The following is a 24,452-nucleotide window of genomic DNA, read 5'->3' as shown; positions in this document are numbered from 1 at the left end:
TGGTTGGCCATGGCGGTCACGTGCCGTAGTCATGATGTCATCGCTGCATCCACATGTAGCTTTTCTCATCTGCAATTGAGGACACAAGATGAGGAAAGAAGTGCAAACAAGATGCTGCTGATAAGTGCTGCAAACAAGGAATAGATGCTGTAATCTAATAGCAGCGCCATATTGGGACTAAATGAGCAAAAAAAAAACAAACATAAAAACTCTCTTACTTCCTTAATAACTGTGCACCTATTCATGGATTATGGGGTTTTACAAGCCTATATTAATAAAAAATACATTGCCAGGGCTGCATTAATAAAGCCTACGATATCGGCAGAATGCTGCATTTCTGAGCATAGTTTTGCGTAGAGCTGACTGTATTTTAGAACTCACCATACTTTTGCTAAAACAAGAAAAAAGTCCACATTTTCCACTCCCCTGAGATGATGCTGAGTTCTTCCTTTATGTAAGAATCTTATATAACCCCTAATTAATAAGTGCAGACAAAGAATCGATGTTCTCATCAACTCCAGAACGTTTTCTCGCTTCTTCCAATTAGCGCTAATAACTTAATTTTCTCGTAAGTAGGAAGAAAATGTGTATGTTGGCAGAATATCGGACTGAATCTATTAAATATCAGAAGAATGTCTATACCATATCTTATCAGGGAATTCTGGCTTTACTATATATATATTGCAGGCCTCAGCTAGGATTGTCCCTATCCCCCTTAATCATAGATGCTGAGTACGTGTGCAGCACTCCCCATCTTTACGAACACCACAACGCTAAGGGAAGGCCCATCGGTTGCAGGACACTTTGATGCCTGGTTTCTGGGTTGGTTGCAGGGGCATAACTATAATAGGTGCAGAGATTGAAGTTTCCCCCTGGTCCTGGAGCCTAAGGGAGGACCAAAAGGTCCCTTTGGCCCATATGAGAAGACCAATATTATTAAAGACCCTGATAGTTCACGGGCCCTTTTGGAAATTGGGGCCCACAAGGTTCGTTCATCCATTGGTTTGTTGTCAAATGTAGACTCCTATATGCTGAATGATACGTAGAGGACAAGGGCTCTAGTTTCTTCTGCTGGTTACGGCTCAAGACAATTGGGCCAAGCATTAGACTGTGCTCTCTGTCTCTCCCACAAGGAGAAAAAAAAGTGTCCAGATGATCAAGATAGTGTCCTGGGATAGGGGTGGTGAGATAAAATAGAGCCCAGAATTGAAATGGGTCCCTGTCCTGTTATCATTGAATAACAACATGAGGGTTATGATGAGGGAAGTGGGCTCCATTTCCTTTGATGAGTGTATGGTGGCATCAACTGAAGGAAGTGGACCCATGTCTTTGGGTGTAAGATGCTATGATCTGGTATCATTAGTGAATAGATCCATGTCAATGGATGGGTGTATGGTGGCATGAACTGGGTTTGGATTTGACGTGAGCCTCATGGCCTAGGATGAGGGTAAAATTACATGAATAGACATCAGGAGGGAGGTGACCTCCTCATGTACAGTGACATGATCTTTTGTCTTTAGGGTGGTTTTTCTATTTCTTAGGATATGTATGTGCAGGCATGACCTTGTATCTGAAGGGAAGTGATTCTATGTGTAAAGATGTGTCAATGGAGTCATGACCTTGTATCAGGAGGGAAGTGGTCCCATGTCTTGGGATCTGTCTATGGAGACACAACCTTGTATCAGGAAGGAAGTGGTCCCATGTCTTGGGATCTGTCTATGGAAACACGACCTTGTATCAGGAGGGAAGTGGTCCCATGTCCTGGGATGTTTCTATGGAGTCATGATCTTGTATAGTGGTCCTATGTCCTGGTATTTTTCTATTGAGGTATGACCTTGTATCAGGAAGGAAGCGGTGACATGTCCTGAGATGTTTCTATTGAATCATCGTCTTGTATCAACCTCATGGCCTAGGATCATGTACAGTGGCATGGTCCTTTCTCTTTAGGGTGATTTTCCCATTTCCTGGAATGTGTATGTGGAGTCATGACCTTATGTCTGTAGGGAAGTAATCCTATGTCCTGGGATATTTCTCTGGAGGCATGACCTTGTTTCAGGAGGGAAGTAGTCCCATGCCCTGGGATGTGTCTATGGATGTATGACCTTGTGTCAGGAGGGAAGTAGTCCCATGCCCTGGGATGTGTCTATGGATGTACGACCTTGTGTCAGGAGGGAAGTAGTCCCATGCCCTAGGATGAGTCTATGGAGGTACGTCCATGTGTCAGGAGGGAAGTAGTCCCATGCCCTGGGATGTGTCTATGGAGGTACGACCTTGTGTCAGGAGGGAAGTGATCCCATGTCCTGGGATGAGTGTATGGTGACCTAAAGTGAAGGTCTAGGAGACAGCTTGGACCATCCTTCATACTTGTTTTTACATAGAAGACGCTTCATATAATATTTCCTCCGTGCGTGATCAGTATGTGTCACCTTCCGACACACAGATCTTATCTGCTTTTTGAGGATTAGTCCTTGAAGGTGTTCTGGACATTCTGTAGTATGTGATGTAATAATACAGAAGATCTGAGAAGTTTATGAGAGGTGGGAAGGAAATCTTTGAGGTTAGGTTATGCGTGGTTAGGTGGGGTTATACGCCCCCTCGGACAGGTGCTCCTTCCAGTTTTAGGACTGGTTTTCAAAAGAGTGGAAAGGCTTAATAAAGTTGTAGAAAATCCACCCTGTCCTGTGATGTTCCTTAATCCTTCCCCATGTGACAGGTGTCATAATTAGATCGGGCTTCCTCTAAACACGTTGGTGATGACTTGGACTCAACCTGTCTAATAAACAGGATTAAAGGTGCACAAAGGACATGTCTGTTACAATAAGGGGGCCAATGTATAGCTATGTGAGGAGGCGAAACTACACCCATATAACACAGTATGGTTACCTTGCTTCCGAAATGTATTTCTATGTGTATGTATATTTCCTTAATCCATTATCAATGGGACCTGACAGGTAAAGGATTATCACAATAACTATGGATTACCAGGTGGATCTAAAGAAGTAGGTGAAGATTACTTCTAGTATATAGATCCCTTAGGAAGATATTTACTCAAAAATATCTGAAACCCAAAATATAAGTATATTGTAAAACATTCCAGTGTTATGGAGGGACCTTCTAGTTGGTTATTGCTTATCTGTGATGGTTTGATGTATTATATGTTTGCCCGTTCTGAGGCCACAAATATTAAGATTGACAGCTCCATGGAGGACACAAAATTGCTGCTTCAGCATTGGTGGTTCCCATAGTCTATGAGAAGGTTCCACCAAAGTCTGTAGCCATGCCGGGATTAGATGGATAGATTTTCCACAATCCATTAGATTTCTGAATATTGTTATTATTAGCTTCCATCCATTCCATATTTTTCTTTTTCATAGCCACATGCATTGGTACCATAGATCTGAACATGACCACTAATGGTTGGATTTTTAGTGTCACTTGTGTGGCCACCTACATGAAAGATGATGAGTAACTTTTTGATAAACTTTAAGCCAATCAAGTCCACCATAACGATGCAACTGGGGGATGCTACATATGTGATGTGCACATCATGTACTAACACAATACATTGGGCCAACTAGTCAAAAAAATTTATTTCGCTCTAGTTTTCTACAGTTTTAAGAGTAATTTGTTTGAAAATTCTTGGGTGCCAGGTTGACTCCTTAGATGTTACTGTTTCTTAACATCTACAGTATTGTTCTCGATCCTGCATTATGCGATTACCTATAAACATTATGTTTCATGATAGAAATATATTTTTTGCATATGTTTTGATGTTGGCCGACAGAGTTTAGAACTTACATCCAGAATCGTTGTCATGTATGGTGCGCTGCTTCTCCTCAGACTTTTCTTCTGGTTTTCAGCATTCCAGCCATAGCGAGTTAAGGACATTACGGAAAGGCTTATCTCCGTACCACTCAGAATCCCAGCTGTCATCACTGTCTCAGTACCAGGAGCCCCTGCAAAACGTGAGTAGCCCCCTCAACTCGCTCTCCTTTATTGGTGACAAGACCTAAATATGTGTGTGTGTAGCTGGAAAAGACGGATCTCCATTTTCTCCTGTATCGAGATGAATATTTATAAGAAGATACAATAGAGACGGATTTATGCCCCTAAATAGAGGAAGGACATGAATATTTATAACACTTCATCCCCAAAGGCCTACCTAATTTGCAGCTTGAGAATGTATATGATATCATCTGGTTTATTGTTTGGCTAGTCCAGGTTCATAGAAGGTTCCCATGTTCTGTAAGATATTCTACTAAAGGTGATCTCATTCTGGGGAAAAGTGTATTATAGTAGTTATATTCTTGTGCATAGGAGCAGTATTATAGTAGTTATATTCTTGTACATAGGGGGCAGTATTATAGTAGCTATATTCTTGTACATAGGGGCAGTATTATAGTAGTTATATTCTTGTACATAGGAGCAGTATTATAGTAGTTATATTCTTGTACATAGGAGCAGTATTATAGTAGTTATATTCTTGTACATAGGAGCAGTATTATAGTAGTTATATTCTTGCACATAGGGGGCAGTATTATAGTAGTTATATTCTTGTACATAGGAGCAGTATTATAGTAGTTATATTCTTGTACATAGAGGGCAGTATTATAGTAGTTATATTCTTGTACATACGGGGCAGTATTATAGTAGTTATATTCTTGTACATAGGAGCAGTAGTATAGTAGTTATATTCTTGTACATAGGGGCAGTATTATAGTAGTTATATTCTTGCACATAGGGGGCAGTATTATAGTAGTTATATTCTTGTACATAGGGAGCAGTATTATAGTAGTTATATTCTTGTACATAGGAGCAGTATTATAGTAGTTACATTCTTGTGTATAGGAGCAGTATTATAGTAGTTATATTCTTGTACATAGGGGCAGTATTATAGTAGTTATATTCTTGCACATAGGGGGCAGTATTATAGTAGTTATATTCTTGTACATAGGGGGCAGTATTATAGTAGTTATATTCTTGTACATAGGAGCAGTATTATAGTAGTTATATTCTTGTACATAGGAGCAGTATTATAGTAGTTATATTCTTGTACATAGGAGGCAATATTATAGTAGTTATATTCTTGTACATAGGAGCAGTATTATAGTAGTTATATTCTTGTACATAGGGGCAGTATTATAGTAGTTATATTCTTGTATATAGGAGCAGTATTATAGTAGTTATATTCTTGTACATAGGAGCGGTATTATAGTAGTTATATTCTTGTACATAGGGGCAGTATTATAGTAGTTATATTCTTGTATATAGGAGTAGTATTATAGTAGTTATATTCTTGTACATAGGGGCAGTATTATAGTAGTTATATTCTTGTACATAGGGGCAGTATTATAGTAGTTATATTCTTGTACATAGGAGCAGTATTATAGTAGTTATATTCTTGTACATAGGAGCAGTATTATAGTTGTTATATTCTTGTACATAGGGGGCAGTATTATAGTAGTTATAGTCTTGTACATAGGAGCAGTATTATAGTAGTTATATTCTTGTACATAGGGGGCAGTATTATAGTAGTTATATTCTTGTACATAGGGGGCAGTATTATAGTAGTTATATTTTTGTACATAGGGGCAGTATTATAGTTCTTATATTCTTGTATATAATGACAGTATTATAGTAGTTATACTCTTGTACATAGGGGCAGTATTACAGTAGTTATATTCTTGTACATAGGGGCAGTATTATAGTAGTTATATTCTTGTACATAGGGTGCAGTATTATAGTAGTTATATTCTTGTACATAGGGAACAGTATTATAGTAGATATATTCTTGTACATATGGAGTAGTATTATAGCAGTTATAGTCTTGTACATTGCGCCAGTATTATAGTAGTTATATGCCTGTACATAGGGGCAGTATATTAGTTATATTCTTGTATATGGGGGGGCAGTGTTACAGTAGTTATATTCTTGTACATAGGGGCAGTATTATAGTAGTTATATTCTTGTACATAGGGGCAGTATTATAGCAGCTATATTCTTGTACATAGGGGTCAGTATTATAGTAGTTATATTCTTGTACATAGGAGCAGTATTATAGTAGTTATATTCTTGTACATAGGGGTCAGTATTATAGTAGTTATATTCTTGTACATAGGGGCAGTATTATAGTAGTTATATTCTTGTACATAGGGAGCAGTATTATAGTAGTTATATTCTTGTACATAGGGGGCAGTATTATAGTAGTTATATTCTTGTACATAGGAGCAGTATTATAGTAGTTATATTCTTGTACATAGGAGCAGTATTATAGTAGTTATATTCTTGTACATAGGAGCAGTATTATAGTAGTTATATTCTTGTACATAGGAGCAGTAGTATAGTAGTTATATTCTTGTACATAGGGGCAGTATTATAGTAGTTATATTCTTGTACATAGGGGTCAGTATTATAGTGGTTATATTCTTGTACATAGGAGCAGTATTATAGTAGTTATATTCTTGCACATAGGGGGCAGTATTATAGTAGTTATATTCTTGTACATAGGAGCAGTATTATAGTAGTTATATTCTTGTACATAGAGGGCAGTATTATAGTAGTTATATTCTTGTACATAGGGGCAGTATTATAGTAGTTATATTCTTGTACATAGGAGCAGTAGTATAGTAGTTATATTCTTGTACATAGGGGCAGTATTATAGTAGTTATATTCTTGCACATAGGGGGCAGTATTATAGTAGTTATATTCTTGTACATAGGGAGCAGTATTATAGTAGTTATATTCTTGTACATAGGAGCAGTATTATAGTAGTTACATTCTTGTGTATAGGAGCAGTATTATAGTAGTTATATTCTTGTACATAGGGGCAGTATTATAGTAGTTATATTCTTGCACATAGGGGGCAGTATTATAGTAGTTATATTCTTGTACATAGGGAGCAGTATTATAGTAGTTATATTCTTGTACATAGGAGCAGTATTATAGTAGTTATATTCTTGTACATAGGAGCAGTATTATAGTAGTTATATTCTTGTACATAGGGGCAGTATTATAGTAGTTATATTCTTGTATATAGGAGCAGTATTATAGTAGTTATATTCTTGTACATAGGAGCGGTATTATAGTAGTTATATTCTTGTACATAGGGGCAGTATTATAGTAGTTATATTCTTGTATATAGGAGTAGTATTATAGTAGTTATATTCTTGTACATAGGGGCAGTATTATAGTAGTTATATTCTTGTACATAGGGGCAGTATTATAGTAGTTATATTCTTGTACATAGGAGCAGTATTATAGTAGTTATATTCTTGTACATAGGAGCAGTATTATAGTTGTTATATTCTTGTACATAGGGGGCAGTATTATAGTAGTTATAGTCTTGTACATAGGAGCAGTATTATAGTAGTTATATTCTTGTACATAGGGGGCAGTATTATAGTAGTTATATTCTTGTACATAGGGGGCAGTATTATAGTAGTTATATTTTTGTACATAGGGGCAGTATTATAGTTCTTATATTCTTGTATATAATGACAGTATTATAGTAGTTATACTCTTGTACATAGGGGCAGTATTACAGTAGTTATATTCTTGTACATAGGGGCAGTATTATAGTAGTTATATTCTTGTACATAGGGTGCAGTATTATAGTAGTTATATTCTTGTACATAGGGAACAGTATTATAGTAGATATATTCTTGTACATATGGAGTAGTATTATAGCAGTTATAGTCTTGTACATTGCGCCAGTATTATAGTAGTTATATGCCTGTACATAGGGGCAGTATATTAGTTATATTCTTGTATATGGGGGGGCAGTGTTACAGTAGTTATATTCTTGTACATAGGGGCAGTATTATAGTAGTTATATTCTTGTACATAGGGGCAGTATTATAGCAGTTATATTCTTGTACATAGGGGTCAGTATTATAGTAGTTATATTCTTGTACATAGGAGCAGTATTATAGTAGTTATATTCTTGTACATAGGGGTCAGTATTATAGTAGTTATATTCTTGTACATAGGGGCAGTATTATAGTAGTTATATTCTTGTACATAGGGAGCAGTATTATAGTAGTTATATTCTTGTACATAGGGGGCAGTATTATAGTAGTTATATTCTTGTACATAGGAGCAGTATTATAGTAGTTATATTCTTGTACATAGGAGCAGTATTATAGTAGTTATATTCTTGTACATAGGGGCAGTATTATAGTAGTTATATTCTTGTACATAGGGAGCAGTATTATAGTAGTTATATTCTTGTACATAGGGGACAGTATTATAGTAGTTATATTCTTGTACATAGGGGCAGTATTATACTAGTTATATTCTTGTACATAGGAGCAGTATTATAGTAGTTATATTCTTGTACATAGGAGCAGTATTATAGTAGTTATATTCTTGTACATAGGAGCAGTATTATAGTAGTTATATTCTTGTACATAGGAGGCAATATTATAGTAGTTATATTCTTGTACATAGGAGCAGTATTATAGTAGTTATATTCTTGTACATAGGGGCAGTATTATAGTAGTTATATTCTTGTATATAGGAGCAGTATTATAGTAGTTATATTCTTGTACATAGGAGCAGTATTATAGTAGTTATATTCTTGTACATAGGAGGCAATATTATAGTAGTTATATTCTTGTACATAGGAGCAGTATTATAGTAGTTATATTCTTGTACATAGGGGCAGTATTATAGTAGTTATATTCTTGTATATAGGAGCAGTATTATAGTAGTTATATTCTTGTACATAGGAGCGGTATTATATTAGTTATATTCTTGTACATAGGGGCAGTATTATAGTAGTTATATTCTTGTATATAGGAGTAGTATTATAGTAGTTATATTCTTGTACATAGGGGCAGTATTATAGTAGTTATATTCTTGTACATAGGGGCAGTATTATAGTAGTTATATTCTTGTACATAGGAGCAGTATTATAGTAGTTATATTCTTGTACATAGGAGCAGTATTATAGTTGTTATATTCTTGTACATAGGGGGCAGTATTATAGTAGTTATAGTCTTGTACATAGGAGCAGTATTATAGTAGTTATATTCTTGTACATAGGGGGCAGTATTATAGTAGTTATATTCTTGTACATAGGGGGCAGTATTATAGTAGTTATATTTTTGTACATAGGGGCAGTATTATAGTTCTTATATTCTTGTATATAATGACAGTATTATAGTAGTTATACTCTTGTACATAGGGGCAGTATTACAGTAGTTATATTCTTGTACATAGGGGCAGTATTATAGTAGTTATATTCTTGTACATAGGGTGCAGTATTATAGTAGTTATATTCTTGTACATAGGGAACAGTATTATAGTAGATATATTCTTGTACATATGGAGTAGTATTATAGCAGTTATAGTCTTGTACATTGCGCCAGTATTATAGTAGTTTTATGCCTGTACATAGGGGCAGTATATTAGTTATATTCTTGTATATGGGGGGGCAGTGTTACAGTAGTTATATTCTTGTACATAGGGGCAGTATTATAGTAGTTATATTCTTGTACATAGGGGCAGTATTATAGCAGTTATATTCTTGTACATAGGGGTCAGTATTATAGTAGTTATATTCTTGTACATAGGAGCAGTATTATAGTAGTTATATTCTTGTACATAGGGGTCAGTATTATAGTAGTTATATTCTTGTACATAGGGGCAGTATTATAGTAGTTATATTCTTGTACATAGGGAGCAGTATTATAGTAGTTATATTCTTGTACATAGGGGGCAGTATTATAGTAGTTATATTCTTGTACATAGGAGCAGTATTATAGTAGTTATATTCTTGTACATAGGAGCAGTATTATAGTAGTTATATTCTTGTACATAGGGGCAGTATTATAGTAGTTATATTCTTGTACATAGGGAGCAGTATTATAGTAGTTATATTCTTGTACATAGGGGACAGTATTATAGTAGTTATATTCTTGTACATAGGGGCAGTATTATACTAGTTATATTCTTGTACATAGGAGCAGTATTATAGTAGTTATATTCTTGTACATAGGGGCAGTATTATAGTAGTTATATTCTTGTACATAGAGAGCAGTATTATAGTAGTTATATTCTTGTACATAGGGGGCAGTATTATAGTAGTTATATTCTTGTACATAGGAGCAGTATTATAGTTGTTATATTCTTGTACATAGGGGGCAGTATTATAGTAGTTATAGTCTTGTACATAGGAGCAGTATTATAGTAGTTATATTCTTGTACATAGGGGGCAGTATTATAGTAGTTATATTCTTGTACATAGGGGGCAGTATTATAGTAGTTATATTTTTGTACATAGGGGCAGTATTATAGTTCTTATATTCTTGTATATAATGACAGTATTATAGTAGTTATACTCTTGTACATAGGGGCAGTATTACAGTAGTTATATTCTTGTACATAGGGGCAGTATTATAGTAGTTATATTCTTGTACATAGGGTGCAGTATTATAGTAGTTATATTCTTGTACATAGGGAACAGTATTATAGTAGATATATTCTTGTACATATGGAGTAGTATTATAGCAGTTATAGTCTTGTACATTGCGCCAGTATTATAGTAGTTATATGCCTGTACATAGGGGCAGTATATTAGTTATATTCTTGTATATGGGGGGGCAGTGTTACAGTAGTTATATTCTTGTACATAGGGGCAGTATTATAGTAGTTATATTCTTGTACATAGGGGCAGTATTATAGCAGTTATATTCTTGTACATAGGGGTCAGTATTATAGTAGTTATATTCTTGTACATAGGAGCAGTATTATAGTAGTTATATTCTTGTACATAGGGGTCAGTATTATAGTAGTTATATTCTTGTACATAGGGGCAGTATTATAGTAGTTATATTCTTGTACATAGGGAGCAGTATTATAGTAGTTATATTCTTGTACATAGGGGGCAGTATTATAGTAGTTATATTCTTGTACATAGGAGCAGTATTATAGTAGTTATATTCTTGTACATAGGAGCAGTATTATAGTAGTTATATTCTTGTACATAGGGGCAGTATTATAGTAGTTATATTCTTGTACATAGGGAGCAGTATTATAGTAGTTATATTCTTGTACATAGGGGACAGTATTATAGTAGTTATATTCTTGTACATAGGGGCAGTATTATACTAGTTATATTCTTGTACATAGGAGCAGTATTATAGTAGTTATATTCTTGTACATAGGAGCAGTATTATAGTAGTTATATTCTTGTACATAGGAGCAGTATTATAGTAGTTATATTCTTGTACATAGGAGGCAATATTATAGTAGTTATATTCTTGTACATAGGAGCAGTATTATAGTAGTTATATTCTTGTACATAGGAGCAGTAGTATAGTAGTTATATTCTTGTACATAGGGGCAGTAGTATAGTAGTTATATTCTTGTACATAGGGGCAGTATTATAGTAGTTATATTCTTGCACATAGGGGGCAGTATTATAGTAGTTATATTCTTGTACATAGGGAGCAGTATTATAGTAGTTATATTCTTGTACATAGGAGCAGTATTATAGTAGTTACATTCTTGTGTATAGGAGCAGTATTATAGTAGTTATATTCTTGTACATAGGGGCAGTATTATAGTAGTTATATTCTTGCACATAGGGGGCAGTATTATAGTAGTTATATTCTTGTACATAGGGAGCAGTATTATAGTAGTTATATTCTTGTACATAGGAGCAGTATTATAGTAGTTATATTCTTGTACATAGGAGCAGTATTATAGTAGTTATATTCTTGTACATAGGAGGCAATATTATAGTAGTTATATTCTTGTACATAGGAGCAGTATTATAGTAGTTATATTCTTGTACATAGGGGCAGTATTATAGTAGTTATATTCTTGTATATAGGAGCAGTATTATAGTAGTTATATTCTTGTACATAGGAGCGGTATTATAGTAGTTATATTCTTGTACATAGGGGCAGTATTATAGTAGTTATATTCTTGTATATAGGAGTAGTATTATAGTAGTTATATTCTTGTACATAGGGGCAGTATTATAGTAGTTATATTCTTGTACATAGGGGCAGTATTATAGTAGTTATATTCTTGTACATAGGAGCAGTATTATAGTAGTTATATTCTTGTACATAGGAGCAGTATTATAGTTGTTATATTCTTGTACATAGGGGGCAGTATTATAGTAGTTATAGTCTTGTACATAGGAGCAGTATTATAGTAGTTATATTCTTGTACATAGGGGGCAGTATTATAGTAGTTATATTCTTGTACATAGGGGGCAGTATTATAGTAGTTATATTTTTGTACATAGGGGCAGTATTATAGTTCTTATATTCTTGTATATAATGACAGTATTATAGTAGTTATACTCTTGTACATAGGGGCAGTATTACAGTAGTTATATTCTTGTACATAGGGGCAGTATTATAGTAGTTATATTCTTGTACATAGGGTGCAGTATTATAGTAGTTATATTCTTGTACATAGGGAACAGTATTATAGTAGATATATTCTTGTACATATGGAGTAGTATTATAGCAGTTATAGTCTTGTACATTGCGCCAGTATTATAGTAGTTATATGCCTGTACATAGGGGCAGTATATTAGTTAAATTCTTGTATATGGGGGGGCAGTGTTACAGTAGTTATATTCTTGTACATAGGGGCAGTATTATAGTAGTTATATTCTTGTACATAGGGGCAGTATTATAGCAGTTATATTCTTGTACATAGGGGTCAGTATTATAGTAGTTATATTCTTGTACATAGGAGCAGTATTATAGTAGTTATATTCTTGTACATAGGGGTCAGTATTATAGTAGTTATATTCTTGTACATAGGGGCAGTATTATAGTAGTTATATTCTTGTACATAGGGAGCAGTATTATAGTAGTTATATTCTTGTACATAGGGGGCAGTATTATAGTAGTTATATTCTTGTACATAGGAGCAGTATTATAGTAGTTATATTCTTGTACATAGGAGCAGTATTATAGTAGTTATATTCTTGTACATAGGGGCAGTATTATAGTAGTTATATTCTTGTACATAGGGAGCAGTATTATAGTAGTTATATTCTTGTACATAGGGGACAGTATTATAGTAGTTATATTCTTGTACATAGGGGCAGTATTATACTAGTTATATTCTTGTACATAGGAGCAGTATTATAGTAGTTATATTCTTGTACATAGGAGCAGTATTATAGTAGTTATATTCTTGTACATAGGAGCAGTATTATAGTAGTTATATTCTTGTACATAGGAGGCAATATTATAGTAGTTATATTCTTGTACATAGGAGCAGTATTATAGTAGTTATATTCTTGTACATAGGGGCAGTATTATAGTAGTTATATTCTTGTATATAGGAGCAGTATTATAGTAGTTATATTCTTGTACATAGGAGCAGTATTATAGTAGTTATATTCTTGTACATAGGAGGCAATATTATAGTAGTTATATTCTTGTACATAGGAGCAGTATTATAGTAGTTATATTCTTGTACATAGGGGCAGTATTATAGTAGTTATATTCTTGTATATAGGAGCAGTATTATAGTAGTTATATTCTTGTACATAGGAGCGGTATTATATTAGTTATATTCTTGTACATAGGGGCAGTATTATAGTAGTTATATTCTTGTATATAGGAGTAGTATTATAGTAGTTATATTCTTGTACATAGGGGCAGTATTATAGTAGTTATATTCTTGTACATAGGGGCAGTATTATAGTAGTTATATTCTTGTACATAGGAGCAGTATTATAGTAGTTATATTCTTGTACATAGGAGCAGTATTATAGTTGTTATATTCTTGTACATAGGGGGCAGTATTATAGTAGTTATAGTCTTGTACATAGGAGCAGTATTATAGTAGTTATATTCTTGTACATAGGGGGCAGTATTATAGTAGTTATATTCTTGTACATAGGGGGCAGTATTATAGTAGTTATATTTTTGTACATAGGGGCAGTATTATAGTTCTTATATTCTTGTATATAATGACAGTATTATAGTAGTTATACTCTTGTACATAGGGGCAGTATTACAGTAGTTATATTCTTGTACATAGGGGCAGTATTATAGTAGTTATATTCTTGTACATAGGGTGCAGTATTATAGTAGTTATATTCTTGTACATAGGGAACAGTATTATAGTAGATATATTCTTGTACATATGGAGTAGTATTATAGCAGTTATAGTCTTGTACATTGCGCCAGTATTATAGTAGTTTTATGCCTGTACATAGGGGCAGTATATTAGTTATATTCTTGTATATGGGGGGGCAGTGTTACAGTAGTTATATTCTTGTACATAGGGGCAGTATTATAGTAGTTATATTCTTGTACATAGGGGCAGTATTATAGCAGTTATATTCTTGTACATAGGGGTCAGTATTATAGTAGTTACAGTCATATGAAAAAGTTTGGGCACCCCTATTAATCTTAAGCTTAATGTTTTATAAAAATTGGTGTTTTTGCAACAGCTATTTCAGTTTGATATATGTAATAACTGTTGGACACAGTAATGTTTCTGCCTTGAAATGAGGTTCATTGTACTAACAGAAAATGTGCAATCTGCATTCAAACAAAATTTGACAGGTGCATAAGTATGGGCACCCTTATCATTTTCTTGTTTTAAATACTCCTGCCTACTTTTTACTGACTTACTAAAGCACTTTTTTTGGTTTTGTAACCTCATTGAGCTTTGAACTTTATAGCCAGGTGTATGCAATCATGAGAAAAGCTACTTAAAGTGGCCACTTGCAAGTTGTTCTCCTGTTTGAATCTCCTCTGAAGAGTGGCATCATGGGCTCCTCAAAACAACTGTCAAATGATCTGAAAACAAAGATTATTCAACATAGTTGTTCAGGGGAAGGATACAAAAAGCTGTCTCAGAGATTTAACCTGTCAGTTTCCACTGTGAGGAACATAGTAAGGAAATGGAAGAACATAGGGACAGTTCTTGTTAAGGCCAGAAGTGGCAGGCCAAGAAAAACATCAGAAAGGTAGAGAAGAAGAATGGTGAGATCAGTCAAGGACAATCCTCAGACCACCTCCAGAGAGCTGCAGCATCAACTTGCTGCAGATGGTGTCACTGTGCATCGGTCAACTATACAACGCACTTTGCACAAGGAGAAGCTGTATGGGAGAGTGATGCGAAAGAAGCCGTTTCTGCAAGCACACCACAAACAGAGTCGGCTGAGGTATGCAAAAGCACATTTGAAGAAGCCTATTTCTTTTTGGAAGAAGGTCCTGTGGACTGATGAAACCAAGATTGAGTTATTTGGTCATACAAAAAGGCGTTATGCATGGTGGCAAAAAAACACAGCATTCCAAGAAAAACACTTGCTACCCACAGTAAAATTTGGTGGAGGTTCCATCATGCTTTGGGGCTGTGTGGTCAATGCCGGCACTGGGAATCTTGATAAAGTTGAGGGACGCATGGATTCCACTCAGTATCAGCAGATTCTTGGCAATAGTGTTCAAGAATCAGTGATAAAGTTGAAGTTACGCAGTGGATGGATCTTTCAGCAAGACAATGATCCAAAACACCGCTCCAAATCTACTCAGGCATTCATGCAGAGGAACAATTACAATGTTCTGGAATGGCCATCCCAGTCCCCAGACCTGAATATCATTGAACATCTGTGGGATCATTTGAAGAGGCTGTCCATGCTCGGCGACCATCAAACTTAACTGAACTGGAATTGTTTTGTAAAGAGGAATGGTCAAAAATACCTTCATCCAGGAGCCAGGAAATCATTAAAAGCTACAGGAAGCGACTAGAGGCTGTTATTTTTGCAAAAGGAGGATCTACTAAATATTAATGCCACTTTTCTGGTGAGGTGCCCATACTTATGCACCTGTCAAATTTTGCTTGAATGCAGATTGCACATTTTCTGTTAGTACAATAAACCTCATTTCAAGGCAGAAACATTACTGTGTCCAACAGTTATTACATATATCAAACTGAAATAGCTGCTGCAAAAACACCAATTTTTATAAAACATTAAGCTTAAGATTAATAGGGGTGCCCAAACTTTTTCATATGACTGTATATTCTTGTACATAGGAGCAGTATTATAGTAGTTATATTCTTGTACATAGGGGTCAGTATTATAGTAGTTATATTCTTGTACATAGGGGCAGTATTATAGTAGTTATATTCTTGTACATAGGGAGCAGTATTATAGTAGTTATATTCTTGTACATAGGGGGCAGTATTATAGTAGTTATATTCTTGTACATAGGAGCAGTATTATAGTAGTTATATTCTTGTACATAGGAGCAGTATTATAGTAGTTATATTCTTGTACATAGGGGCAGTATTATAGTAGTTATATTCTTGTACATAGGGAGCAGTATTATAGTAGTTATATTCTTGTACATAGGGGACAGTATTATAGTAGTTATATTCTTGTACATAGGGGCAGTATTATACTAGTTATATTCTTGTACATAGGAGCAGTATTATAGTAGTTATATTCTTGTACATAGGGGCAGTATTATAGTAGTTATATTCTTGTACATAGAGAGCAGTATTATAGTAGTTATATTCTTGTACATAGGGGGCAGTATTATAGTAGTTATATTCTTGTACATAGGAGCAGTATTATAGTTGTTATATTCTTGTACATAGGGGGCAGTATTATAGTAGTTATAGTCTTGTACATAGGAGCAGTATTATAGTAGTTATATTCTTGTACATAGGGGGCAGTATTATAGTAGTTATATTCGTGTACATAGGGGGCAGTATTATAGTAGTTATATTTTTGTACATAGGGGCAGTATTATAGTTCTTATATTCTTGTATATAATGACAGTATTATAGTAGTTATACTCTTGTACATAGGGGCAGTATTACAGTAGTTATATTCTTGTACATAGGGGCAGTATTATAGTAGTTATATTCTTGTACATAGGGTGCAGTATTATAGTAGTTATATTCTTGTACATAGGGAACAGTATTATAGTAGATATATTCTTGTACATATGGAGTAGTATTATAGCAGTTATAGTCTTGTACATTGCGCCAGTATTATAGTAGTTATATGCCTGTACATAGGGGCAGTATATTAGTTATATTCTTGTATATGGGGGGGCAGTGTTACAGTAGTTATATTCTTGTACATAGGGGCAGTATTATAGTAGTTATATTCTTGTACATAGGGGCAGTATTATAGCAGTTATATTCTTGTACATAGGGGTCAGTATTATAGTAGTTATATTCTTGTACATAGGAGCAGTATTATAGTAGTTATATTCTTGTACATAGGGGTCAGTATTATAGTAGTTATATTCTTGTACATAGGGGCAGTATTATAGTAGTTATATTCTTGTACATAGGGAGCAGTATTATAGTAGTTATATTCTTGTACATAGGGGGCAGTATTATAGTAGTTATATTCTTGTACATAGGAGCAGTATTATAGTAGTTATATTCTTGTACATAGGAGCAGTATTATAGTAGTTATATTCTTGTACATAGGGGCAGTATTATAGTAGTTATATTCTTGTACATAGGGAGCAGTATTATAGTAGTTATATTCTTGTACATAGGGGACAGTATTATAGTAGTTATATTCTTGTACATAGGGGCAGTATTATACTAGTTATATTCTTGTACATAGGAGCAGTATTATAGTAGTTATATTCTTGTACATAGGAGCAGTATTATAGTAGTTATATTCTTGTACATAGGAGCAGTATTATAGTAGTTATATTCTTGTACATAGGAGGCAATATTATAGTAGTTATATTCTTGTACATAGGAGCAGTATTATAGTAGTTATATTCTTGTACATAGGAGCAGTAGTATAGTAGTTATATTCTTGTACATAGGGGCAGTAGTATAGTAGTTATATTCTTGTACATAGGGGCAGTATTATAGTAGTTATATTCTTGCACATAGGGGGCAGTATTATAGTAGTTATATTCTTGTACATAGGGAGCAGTATTATAGTAGTTATATTCTTGTACATAGGAGCAGTATTATAGTAGTTACATTCTTGTGTATAGGAGCAGTATTATAGTAGTTATATTCTTGTACATAGGGGCAGTATTATAGTAGTTATATTCTTGCACATAGGGGGCAGTATTATAGTAGTTATATTCTTGTACATAGGGAGCAGTATTATAGTAGTTATATTCTTGTACATAGGAGCAGTATTATAGTAGTTATATTCTTGTACATAGGAGCAGTATTATAGTAGTTATATTCTTGTACATAGGAGGCAATATTATAGTAGTTATATTCTTGTACATAGGAGCAGTATTATAGTAGTTATATTCTTGTACATAGGGGCAGTATTATAGTAGTTATATTCTTGTATATAGGAGCAGTATTATAGTAGTTATATTCTTGTACATAGGAGCGGTATTATAGTAGTTATATTCTTGTACATAGGGGCAGTATTATAGTAGTTATATTCTTGTATATAGGAGTAGTATTATAGTAGTTATATTCTTGTACATAGGGGCAGTATTATAGTAGTTATATTCTTGTACATAGGGGCAGTATTATAGTAGTTATATTCTTGTACATAGGAGCAGTATTATAGTAGTTATATTCTTGTACATAGGAGCAGTATTATAGTTGTTATATTCTTGTACATAGGGGGCAGTATTATAGTAGTTATAGTCTTGTACATAGGAGCAGTATTATAGTAGTTATATTCTTGTACATAGGGGGCAGTATTATAGTAGTTATATTCTTGTACATAGGGGGCAGTATTATAGTAGTTATATTTTTGTACATAGGGGCAGTATTATAGTTCTTATATTCTTGTATATAATGACAGTATTATAGTAGTTATACTCTTGTACATAGGGGCAGTATTACAGTAGTTATATTCTTGTACATAGGGGCAGTATTATAGTAGTTATATTCTTGTACATAGGGTGCAGTATTATAGTAGTTATATTCTTGTACATAGGGAACAGTATTATAGTAGATATATTCTTGTACATATGGAGTAGTATTATAGCAGTTATAGTCTTGTACATTGCGCCAGTATTATAGTAGTTATATGCCTGTACATAGGGGCAGTATATTAGTTATATTCTTGTATATGGGGGGGCAGTGTTACAGTAGTTATATTCTTGTACATAGGGGCAGTATTATAGTAGTTATATTCTTGTACATAGGGGCAGTATTATAGCAGTTATATTCTTGTACATAGGGGTCAGTATTATAGTAGTTATATTCTTGTACATAGGAGCAGTATTATAGTAGTTATATTCTTGTACATAGGGGTCAGTATTATAGTAGTTATATTCTTGTACATAGGGGCAGTATTATAGTAGTTATATTCTTGTACATAGGGAGCAGTATTATAGTAGTTATATTCTTGTACATAGGGGGCAGTATTATAGTAGTTATATTCTTGTACATAGGAGCAGTATTATAGTAGTTATATTCTTGTACATAGGAGCAGTATTATAGTAGTTATATTCTTGTACATAGGGGCAGTATTATAGTAGTTATATTCTTGTACATAGGGAGCAGTATTATAGTAGTTATATTCTTGTACATAGGGGACAGTATTATAGTAGTTATATTCTTGTACATAGGGGCAGTATTATACTAGTTATATTCTTGTACATAGGAGCAGTATTATAGTAGTTATATTCTTGTACATAGGAGCAGTATTATAGTAGTTATATTCTTGTACATAGGAGGCAATATTATAGTAGTTATATTCTTGTACATAGGAGCAGTATTATAGTAGTTATATTCTTGTACATAGGGGCAGTATTATAGTAGTTATATTCTTGTATATAGGAGCAGTATTATAGTAGTTATATTCTTGTACATAGGAGCAGTATTATAGTAGTTATATTCTTGTACATAGGAGGCAATATTATAGTAGTTATATTCTTGTACATAGGAGCAGTATTATAGTAGTTATATTCTTGTACATAGGGGCAGTATTATAGTAGTTATATTCTTGTATATAGGAGCAGTATTATAGTAGTTATATTCTTGTACATAGGAGCGGTATTATATTAGTTATATTCTTGTACATAGGGGCAGTATTATAGTAGTTATATTCTTGTATATAGAAGTAGTATTATAGTAGTTATATTCTTGTACATAGGGGCAGTATTATAGTAGTTATATTCTTGTACATAGGGGCAGTATTATAGTAGTTATATTCTTGTACATAGGAGCAGTATTATAGTAGTTATATTCTTGTACATAGGAGCAGTATTATAGTTGTTATATTCTTGTACATAGGGGGCAGTATTATAGTAGTTATAGTCTTGTACATAGGAGCAGTATTATAGTAGTTATATTCTTGTACATAGGGGGCAGTATTATAGTAGTTATATTCTTGTACATAGGGGGCAGTATTATAGTAGTTATATTTTTGTACATAGGGGCAGTATTATAGTTCTTATATTCTTGTATATAATGACAGTATTATAGTAGTTATACTCTTGTACATAGGGGCAGTATTACAGTAGTTATATTCTTGTACATAGGGGCAGTATTATAGTAGTTATATTCTTGTACATAGGGTGCAGTATTATAGTAGTTATATTCTTGTACATAGGGAACAGTATTATAGTAGATATATTCTTGTACATATGGAGTAGTATTATAGCAGTTATAGTCTTGTACATTGCGCCAGTATTATAGTAGTTTTATGCCTGTACATAGGGGCAGTATATTAGTTATATTCTTGTATATGGGGGGGCAGTGTTACAGTAGTTATATTCTTGTACATAGGGGCAGTATTATAGTAGTTATATTCTTGTACATAGGGGCAGTATTATAGCAGTTATATTCTTGTACATAGGGGTCAGTATTATAGTAGTTATATTCTTGTACATAGGAGCAGTATTATAGTAGTTATATTCTTGTACATAGGGGTCAGTATTATAGTAGTTATATTCTTGTACATAGGGGCAGTATTATAGTAGTTATATTCTTGTACATAGGGAGCAGTATTATAGTAGTTATATTCTTGTACATAGGGGGCAGTATTATAGTAGTTATATTCTTGTACATAGGAGCAGTATTATAGTAGTTATATTCTTGTACATAGGAGCAGTATTATAGTAGTTATATTCTTGTACATAGGGGCAGTATTATAGTAGTTATATTCTTGTACATAGGGAGCAGTATTATAGTAGTTATATTCTTGTACATAGGGGACAGTATTATAGTAGTTATATTCTTGTACATAGGGGCAGTATTATACTAGTTATATTCTTGTACATAGGAGCAGTATTATAGTAGTTATATTCTTGTACATAGGGGCAGTATTATAGTAGTTATATTCTTGTACATAGGAGCAGTATTATAGTAGTTATATTCTTGTACATAGGGGGCAGTATTATAGTAGTTATATTCTTGTACATAGGAGCAGTATTATAGTTGTTATATTCTTGTACATAGGGGGCAGTATTATAGTAGTTATAGTCTTGTACATAGGAGCAGTATTATAGTAGTTATATTCTTGTACATAGGGGGCAGTATTATAGTAGTTATATTCTTGTACATAGGGGGCAGTATTATAGTAGTTATATTTTTGTACATAGGGGCAGTATTATAGTTCTTATATTCTTGTATATAATGACAGTATTATAGTAGTTATACTCTTGTACATAGGGGCAGTATTACAGTAGTTATATTCTTGTACATAGGGGCAGTATTATAGTAGTTATATTCTTGTACATAGGGTGCAGTATTATAGTAGTTATATTCTTGTACATAGGGAACAGTATTATAGTAGATATATTCTTGTACATATGGAGTAGTATTATAGCAGTTATAGTCTTGTACATTGCGCCAGTATTATAGTAGTTATATGCCTGTACATAGGGGCAGTATATTAGTTATATTCTTGTATATGGGGGGGCAGTGTTACAGTAGTTATATTCTTGTACATAGGGGCAGTATTATAGTAGTTATATTCTTGTACATAGGGGCAGTATTATAGCAGTTATATTCTTGTACATAGGGGTCAGTATTATAGTAGTTATATTCTTGTACATAGGAGCAGTATTATAGTAGTTATATTCTTGTACATAGGGGTCAGTATTATAGTAGTTATATTCTTGTACATAGGGGCAGTATTATAGTAGTTATATTCTTGTACATAGGGAGCAGTATTATAGTAGTTATATTCTTGTACATAGGGGGCAGTATTATAGTAGTTATATTCTTGTACATAGGAGCAGTATTATAGTAGTTATATTCTTGTACATAGGAGCAGTATTATAGTAGTTATATTCTTGTACATAGGAGCAGTATTATAGTAGTTATATTCTTGTACATAGGAGGCAATATTATAGTAGTTATATTCTTGTACATAGGAGCAGTATTATAGTAGTTATATTCTTGTACATAGGGGCAGTATTATAGTAGTTATATTCTTGTATATAGGAGCAGTATTATAGTAGTTATATTCTTGTACATAGGAGCAGTATTATAGTAGTTATATTCTTGTACATAGGAGGCAATATTATAGTAGTTATATTCTTGTACATAGGAGCAGTATTATAGTAGTTATATTCTTGTACATAGGGTTAGTATTATAGTAGTTATATTCTTGTATATAGGAGCAGTATTATAGTAGTTATATTCTTGTACATAGGAGCGGTATTATATTAGTTATATTCTTGTACATAGGGGCAGTATTATAGTAGTTATATTCTTGTATATAGGAGTAGTATTATAGTAGTTATATTCTTGTACATAGGGGCAGTATTATAGTAGTTATATTCTTGTACATAGGGGCAGTATTATAGTAGTTATATTCTTGTACATAGGAGCAGTATTATAGTAGTTATATTCTTGTACATAGGAGCAGTATTATAGTTGTTATATTCTTGTACATAGGGGGCAGTATTATAGTAGTTATAGTCTTGTACATAGGAGCAGTATTATAGTAGTTATATTCTTGTACATAGGGGGCAGTATTATAGTAGTTATATTCTTGTACATAGGGGGCAGTATTATAGTAGTTATATTTTTGTACATAGGGGCAGTATTATAGTTCTTATATTCTTGTATATAATGACAGTATTATAGTAGTTATACTCTTGTACATAGGGGCAGTATTACAGTAGTTATATTCTTGTACATAGGGGCAGTATTATAGTAGTTATATTCTTGTACATAGGGTGCAGTATTATAGTAGTTATATTCTTGTACATAGGGAACAGTATTATAGTAGATATATTCTTGTACATATGGAGTAGTATTATAGCAGTTATAGTCTTGTACATTGCGCCAGTATTATAGTAGTTTTATGCCTGTACATAGGGGCAGTATATTAGTTATATTCTTGTATATGGGGGGGCAGTGTTACAGTAGTTATATTCTTGTACATAGGGGCAGTATTATAGTAGTTATATTCTTGTACATAGGGGCAGTATTATAGCAGTTATATTCTTGTACATAGGGGTCAGTATTATAGTAGTTACAGTCATATGAAAAAGTTTGGGCACCCCTATTAATCTTAAGCTTAATGTTTTATAAAAATTGGTGTTTTTGCAACAGCTATTTCAGTTTGATATATGTAATAACTGTTGGACACAGTAATGTTTCTGCCTTGAAATGAGGTTCATTGTACTAACAGAAAATGTGCAATCTGCATTCAAACAAAATTTGACAGGTGCATAAGTATGGGCACCCTTATCATTTTCTTGTTTTAAATACTCCTGCCTACTTTTTACTGACTTACTAAAGCACTTTTTTTGGTTTTGTAACCTCATTGAGCTTTGAACTTTATAGCCAGGTGTATGCAATCATGAGAAAAGCTACTTAAAGTGGCCACTTGCAAGTTGTTCTCCTGTTTGAATCTCCTCTGAAGAGTGGCATCATGGGCTCCTCAAAACAACTGTCAAATGATCTGAAAACAAAGATTATTCAACATAGTTGTTCAGGGGAAGGATACAAAAAGCTGTCTCAGAGATTTAACCTGTCAGTTTCCACTGTGAGGAACATAGTAAGGAAATGGAAGAACATAGGGACAGTTCTTGTTAAGGCCAGAAGTGGCAGGCCAAGAAAAACATCAGAAAGGTAGAGAAGAAGAATGGTGAGATCAGTCAAGGACAATCCTCAGACCACCTCCAGAGAGCTGCAGCATCAACTTGCTGCAGATGGTGTCACTGTGCATCGGTCAACTATACAACGCACTTTGCACAAGGAGAAGCTGTATGGGAGAGTGATGCGAAAGAAGCCGTTTCTGCAAGCACACCACAAACAGAGTCGGCTGAGGTATGCAAAAGCACATTTGAAGAAGCCTATTTCTTTTTGGAAGAAGGTCCTGTGGACTGATGAAACCAAGATTGAGTTATTTGGTCATACAAAAAGGCGTTATGCATGGTGGCAAAAAAACACAGCATTCCAAGAAAAACACTTGCTACCCACAGTAAAATTTGGTGGAGGTTCCATCATGCTTTGGGGCTGTGTGGTCAATGCCGGCACTGGGAATCTTGATAAAGTTGAGGGACGCATGGATTCCACTCAGTATCAG

The 24,452-nt window shown here is 33.7% G+C and overlaps 1 protein-coding gene across 1 annotated transcript in view; it reads left to right on the top strand.

Annotated features, from left to right (window-relative positions):
• The window catches only part of CCDC85C (coiled-coil domain containing 85C), a 186,654-nt gene that overhangs the window by 119,389 nt on the left and 42,813 nt on the right, over positions 1-24,452 (top strand). Inside the window, exon 3 of the mRNA XM_073638534.1 lies at positions 3,861-3,965. Within this exon, the coding sequence (XP_073494635.1) occupies positions 3,861-3,965 (105 nt within the window). The remainder of the gene's footprint in view (positions 1-3,860; positions 3,966-24,452) is intronic.

Source organism: Phyllobates terribilis, unplaced genomic scaffold, assembly GCF_046119375.1.
Source record: "Phyllobates terribilis strain yellow unplaced genomic scaffold, ASM4611937v1 Scaffold_7__3_contigs__length_470593459, whole genome shotgun sequence".
NCBI classification, from domain to species: domain Eukaryota; kingdom Metazoa; phylum Chordata; class Amphibia; order Anura; family Dendrobatidae; genus Phyllobates; species Phyllobates terribilis.
Note: the sequence above shows the minus strand (reverse complement) of the source record. Positions and strands in the feature narration are given on the sequence as shown.